Below are 6,435 nucleotides of genomic sequence, written 5' to 3'. Positions count from 1 at the left end.
GCGCGTAGAAAACGAGAGCGGTTTTACTGAATTAAATCTGTCGGGGAATACTGTAATTAGAGGAAAAACTCGGCTGGCCTTTGTGTGGATATTAAGTTCAGCCTAACTAATGGGGATTAGGGGGAGCCTGTGGGGGGTTGATTGTTTTCTGTCTGCTAGGAGCAGAGGGGGCTCCTCCGCTTTCCTCGGAGGCAGCTGCTCTGGCTGCTGCTGGGGCTGAGTTGGGTCATACCTCAGATCGCAGAGGTTTCCTTCCCAGCTGATTTAGACATGAAAAAGGAAGAGAAACTCCAGGGTCTAGTTCTTTGATGAGGGGAGGAATTGAAAAATCAGTCCAGTCCTGCCCCACATTCAGCCCTGCTAGCAAAGGGGTTCGGCGCGTTTGGTTTCTTGGCCCTGACTTTGTGACTGAGTGGTGGCAGGAGCAGAGCCTTGGGCTGGTGCCGTTCTTTTCCCCCGAGATGAGACCCAGGCTGTCACGTTTTCTCTGTCTGTGCATGTTCTGGTCTGTCTGTTTGTCCCCTGCTGGTGTATTTTGAACTTCAAAGATAAGGAGCTGCCATATGTTTGATGGAAATAGGTGGCTAGGGGAAGGAAGGAGGTTGTCTTAGTTCTCCCATGATGGAAAGCTACAGTATTGGCCCATCTCAGAGGATCTGTGCCAGAGTTTCAGGTACAAATCTGCAGGAACTGCAATGTCAGTGGCTTTAGTGCTGACACCACTGCTTGTTAATGTGGCCACGTCTCAGCTTTCAGCTCAGACGCTGTGAGTTTACCTCGAATTTCAGGGCATTTCCACATTATGTGCTGCTGTGCCCCTCGGATCGCTGCAGCACTCCAAAGCAGGAGGCCGGTGCATCGTGGCAAGACGGTCCCAGCTGGGGCTGACTGGTCAGACTGGTCAGCTCTCCCGCCCCATGCCTGCCCCACAGGGGTGGCTGTTGGCAGGAGCTGCTTCTCCCACCCTTGGGCTCTTCGATGGCTGCCTGGACCCTCTCCACACTCAGTGTGGTATCTCTTTGGGCAAGGAGCGGGGCCTTTAGTTTCCTGACAAGATGCCCTGTTTTGGGGAAATGGGTTTATTTCCCTTCGGCAGCCTTGGGGTGGGAGAGGAGGTTGTATCACAGAGGGGCAAGTGTCTGGGGAGAGTCCAGGATTTGTACCCACCTGCCCTGGGCTGTCCCATGCTCCATGGTTAAGACCCACGGGTCCAGAGCTCTGCACCCAGGTGACACCGAGGTGCCAGGCGTGAGTAACACGGCCCTTTCATGTGGCGCTGCCATCTCTCCTCCTCCAGATCACCCCTCTCACCCACTCCAACAAACTAGCATGATCCACAGCCTGTTTGCCAGCTGCATCTGGCATGTTAGAGGTCTGGAGGACGTCGCAGAGCAAGGGACACTGTCACACCATGCTGTGGTTGACGTGCATCTCCAGGAGCTCTCAAGGACACCACTGGAAAGCACATGGCCAAGCCCAGCCTCATGCCACAGCCTCTTCCCTGACTTCTGGACTCAAGAGGCTGCGTCCAGCCCCCTTCCGCAGCCCCCTGGGCAGGGGGAGCCCAGGAGAGCAGGCAGAGCCCAGAGCGGGGGCAGTGGAGCTGCTCCTTCCACGTTACTGTCCTGGCATGGATCACACCAAGGGGATGGTCTTGTGGTGCTTGCAAGGTCCTTGCTTTCTGTGGCTGGGAGAAGGCTGCAGGAATGGAGGGAGATCTCTCTAATGCACTGTACAGTTTGTTACATTTCAGCGGGTCTCTTCAAGGACCTCCAAAAACCGAAGCAAATCGTCAGGCCCAAAGGAGCCAGCTTGTCACAGCAGCCTTTGCTTTGACAAACCCTCTCTTAACTGTACCCCCCCTCCCTTTTTTTTTGTCTTTTGCACAGATGTGATGCCCAGAGATTATGCTGTAGATTAAGGTTTTACTGAATCCTGAAATGAGTACAAATTCCCAGTCGCAGCAGCCCTATCGTGCAGCCAAATCTCTTCTGTCAGCTTGCTTGGCTAAAGGGCGAAAGAGGCATTTCCAGTCCTGTCCTCCCCATGTACATGAAAGACGGATCCCAAATATTCACCTAAGCTTGTCTGCTGAGAGGCAGCCACAAGGTAAGAGCAGTTTTGTTCTGGGAAGGAAAGGTGGGGAGAGGTGGGAGAAGCTGGGGTGGTTTCACAAACGGCTTTCCAGAGATAGAGAAAGCAGCAGATGATCCATCTTTACTGTAGCTGTGACGTGCTCAGGGTTGCAGCGGGTTGCAGAGGCTGCCTTGCTCTGAAAGGGAGTTGTCGTCCAAACTTTCTTCCGTCTGGTGGTGCACAGTGCTCTGCCCCCGCTCCTGATCCTGCTGCATCTGTGCACCCTTCCACAGCCCCCGTGGCACCAGGGCCCGTGGGTGATCGGTGGGGGGGATCAGGCCTGCCAGACACGGGCAGCAGCAGTTGCAGGGTGGGTGGGAGGGAAGACAGCAGCGTGCCTGTGCTTTCAGGGCTGCGTAACACCAAGCGTGTCTGTGGCTGCTTGGAAGAGACCCTTTCCCTTCTGCCGCGGTGGGAACGGCTGTTGTGCCCAGAAGGGCACATCCTGCGAGGGTGAGCGCACGCTTCACACACACACCCTTAGCGTGCAGCTGCCTCCCAAGCAGCCTCCTGCGGCAGCGGCAGAAGGGGCTGAGCAGCAGGATCCCGGGCAGGAAAAGACATCAGCCGGTAGCTCTCGTGGCTGCAGTGTTTCACCGGGCAGGGGTGCTTCCAGCTCACAGCATTGCACGTATATGGGTTCGCAAGGAGCACATGTGACTTTGCAAGGAGCTCACACACACAGGGATATTTTTACACTAATTTTGTAAGCTCAAAAGATTTTGAAGGCAAGTCAATAAGAGAAGGGGAGGGGGGTGAAAAGATTTCCTCTGGGTGGGGAAGCTGGTGGCCTGTGTGTGTGTGTGCAGGCTAAGGGGCGGTTAGGTGTTTTCTCCCCGAACAAAGGGCACTTGTGTTGCAGCAGGCGCGAGTGAGGAGCATTTCCTCTGTGTGTGTGTGTGTGTGTGTGTGTGTGTGTGACAGTGAGGAGGAGGAGGGGGAGGCGCAGATGATGTGGCACTCTGCTAGGTAAGGCAGCACCTCTGCGGAGCATGTGTGGGACGAGCAGCCGTTTCCTCTTTCTCTGCCCGGGGGAGTCCCTGGGGATGTGGGTCGAAGGCATGACGTGGCGGTTTCCGAGGTGAGTCGAATTGCGCTGCAGCCTCTCCGGCCCCCAAATAACCTTCCAGGAGTCTCTTCTGCTGGTTCTTCCCTGAGCTTCCCAGCGTCTCCCTTGGAGATAATGATTCCCATGGAGCTGGGATACTGAGGTACTGCCTGTGCCCCTCTGGGGCAGGGGAAGGCTCTTTCTCTTTCCTTTGCCTCTTTTCCTCCTGCTGCCCCCCTGCCTCCCACCTCTCAGCCATCCTTCCCTGCGTGGCTCACACTGGGTTTTTGCTGCTGTACTCAGCACCGGCCTGAATCGCAGATGCCTCCTGGTGCATTTTGGCAGAGTTGGGCTTTCCAGGAAGTTGCCTGCGAAGTTTGGTGTTGGTTTAGCACTGCGATACTGAGAGGAGGAAGGGAAAGTTGAAGTCTCCCCTTCAGGAACTCTTAGTTTATGTAATGCTGTAGCAGAGGGGCATGATGTGGTGAAAGGAAGCCCCACGACTCTGAAGGTGTCCAGGACAAGGGAACACAGGGAACAGCCTCCCCAGCTGTGCTCTGATTGCCACCTGATCGCATGCATCTGGGGCACCATCCCTACAACCCCAGATTTAACCCCAAATTATGCCAGTGGCTCAGCCCCACTCCAGCCCCGCTAGTGGAGACAGACAGCATGGCCCAGGTGGCTTCTGCAGTGCTTTGCTCTCCTCTTCAATCATTAACTCTTTGTGGAATAAATCAGGCTGAACCAGAGTTATCATGACGGGATCCTTCCAGGATGCTCCTGCAGATTGCTGTGCCTGGATTCAGTCCAAACAGGCTGCTCTGCTGCCAGCTGCCGATGCTAAGGAGTATGAATTCAACCAAAGTCCTGCTGTCCCTTGAACCAGGCTCCATCAGTGTTTGCAGCTGTCATGTGCTTGCCCTGCTCTGTCTGGAGAGCCCCAGGGGGTGACCGCATACAGGACAGTCCCATTCACCCAGGACCTGCCGGCGTATGTTCTTGCCTGTTGAAAGCACTTGCTCAGCCTCCCCTCCAGCCCCAAAGCCATCGCACCAGGCACTTAAGTTTGGTCTGGTTTAACCCACACTGGGGGTCTGCAGAGTGCCTTCCCTGCTGCAGGGAGACTCCTGCCCTTGCGCGGGGCACTCAGGAAGGATGAAGTGCTCACCATGCCCATTCCCAGCCCAGAGAGCTGCGAGTCATTCAGGAGGGTTTGCTCGATGCCCAGAGCCCTTGTCCCAGGCCTGATCTTTTCCCTAGCTCACACACACAAGAAACCGCATCCAGTGCCTCCCCCTGAGTCTCTGTGCCTGGGGAGCTGCAAGTGCAGATGGATGACAGGCAGGAGCTGCATAGTCAAGGACAGAAGATGAGGGCACACATAAGACAGCCTCTGCTTGGTGATAACCCATTTCCAACCGGCGTTTCTCTGTCACAGGTTAGCCTGCTGAGCCATGAACGTCTCTGCCCCCAGCAGCCAGCTGAGACAGCCCGAGCCCCAGGACTCAGCCGGATTCACTCCCACCTCTGTTGTTAAGAGTGTGACAAAGAAGTCCGATGCCCTGCCTATGATCTCTGTAATCGTTGTCGTCTTTGTCCTCCTGGCTGTCTTCATTATCATTGTGGTGCACTATGGCCCTCATCTCCGCACCATCCAAATCACCCTTTACCATGAGCCCATGCCGCAGGACTTGAACGGCGGTGTGTACCTCACGGACTGGAAGAAGCTGGGCTCCCAGAAGAAGCAGTCAGCTCAGTACTGCCAGCGAGAGCTGGACAGCAAGGACACGGCTGGGGCAAGCTACCAGTGCTCATGTAAGCACCACCTTCCCTGCAGGAACGCGGAGCCTAACGTCATAGAGATCACGTACTTGTAACCAGACCATGGGCCACCCAGTCCAGGTGGGGCTCAAGGGACCATAGGCCTGTTGGAAAAATGGTAACTGGAAAGTTGACTTGGCCGGAGACTCACCAGTTCCTGCACACTGAGGTTTTAGCATCCCAGAATTTGTATCTCTCTCCAGGTAGACTTACTGAAGAAGCTGTGAACATCAGCAGAATGACCCATCCTCTGTAGATTAAAGGTACCTTCAGAATAAAGAGGCCTGGGTGCTGCTAAGTGTGTGTCTGTGACTGGGTTGAAAGAGGCTACTGTATATGGGACTGCTGCAGCATCGGAGGGAGACAGGGGCAAAGATCCAGCATTTGCCCAGGCAAACTGAGCCACCTCCTGTCCCCTCTCCACCCCCAAAGCAGAGCCTGAACCCAGAGGGCAGCTGGCTAGATCTTCCATCAGCTCCTATAAAGTAAGGAAACTGAGGCATGGAGCAGCAAGCAGACCGGCTTGGCCAGTGGCAGAGCTGGGTGTGCAGCCTGTGCCCGGTGGCCACATCGAGGCACGTCTCTGGCAACCCACAGACATCCGGCCATGGGGCTGCCATCCTCTGCACAGTGCGCAGCTCCAAGCAGGCAGTGGCACTAAGCAACAGCTGGATCCCCAGCCCAGGCTCTGTGGCCAGGTCAGTCTATGTAGGCCAGCTTTAGGGTTTCTTCCCTTTTTCTAGCCCTGTTCACCTCCGGGCCATCCCAGGCACTGCCTGGGGATGCTCAGGAGCTGTCTCCGGCCCTCGCTGCCTGTGGCTGGGCAGTGCTGAGCGTAGGATGAGCCTCTTGGCAGGAGCTGAAAGTTGCATTGTCTGGAATCACTTTCCACATTACAGATGTTTCCACACAGACTGTCCTTGTTATTCTGTTTATATGGCACAGAAAAGCTTCCCGGGGCCTCCAGCTCCTTTTCTCCTCCATGTTACAGTCCTGCGCGGTCATCCAGCGAAGCCAGCCTGATGCCGGGGCTTTGAGCTTTCCTGCAGCTGCCCTTGCCTCGAGGCTGGCGGTGCGGGTGCGGGTTCGGGTGACGTACACGGAGGCCTCACCAGAAATAACAAGTCTGCAGCTCGCTGAGCCTTTCCTGCCTGTGGGAAAACAGGAAAGGAGCGCTGCTTCTAGGAAAGCGCAGACCAACCACAACGCGGGGCCGGTCCTCTGCTGAGCGGAGATGTGTGCTGAGGGGGAAGAACCGAAAGGGACGGGGCACGGGGAGACCTGAGGTCAGCTGTGTCGTCCCCATCCTTGTCTGCCGTTCCTAGGGACTCGCGGGCTTTTAGCACTGACGGAGCAGGGCACAGCCCAGGCGAGAAGGGGGCAGCCGTGGGAGCGGGGTAGCCAGCGACGTCATGGTGGACGTTCAG

At 56.1% G+C, this 6,435-nt stretch overlaps 1 protein-coding gene across 6 annotated transcripts in view; it reads left to right on the top strand.

Annotated features, from left to right (window-relative positions):
• SMIM33 (small integral membrane protein 33) overlaps positions 1-5,920 on the top strand; it is a 34,550-nt gene extending 28,630 nt beyond the window's left edge. For 4 of the 6 annotated variants that reach the window (XM_064520798.1, XM_064520797.1, XM_064520799.1 and 1 more), the window contains 2 exons: positions 1,890-2,109; positions 4,626-5,920. In XM_064520798.1, the coding sequence (XP_064376868.1) occupies positions 4,642-5,064 (423 nt within the window). In that variant the 5' untranslated portion in view covers positions 1,890-2,109; positions 4,626-4,641 and the 3' untranslated portion in view covers positions 5,065-5,920. The other 2 variants (XM_064520800.1, XM_064520802.1) reach the window with 2 other exon arrangements.
• Positions 5,921-6,435: the final 515 nt, after the last annotated feature.

Source organism: Dromaius novaehollandiae, chromosome 15 (assembly GCF_036370855.1).
Source record: "Dromaius novaehollandiae isolate bDroNov1 chromosome 15, bDroNov1.hap1, whole genome shotgun sequence".
NCBI classification, from domain to species: domain Eukaryota; kingdom Metazoa; phylum Chordata; class Aves; order Casuariiformes; family Dromaiidae; genus Dromaius; species Dromaius novaehollandiae.
This window is presented reverse-complemented; position numbering and strand designations above follow the sequence as displayed.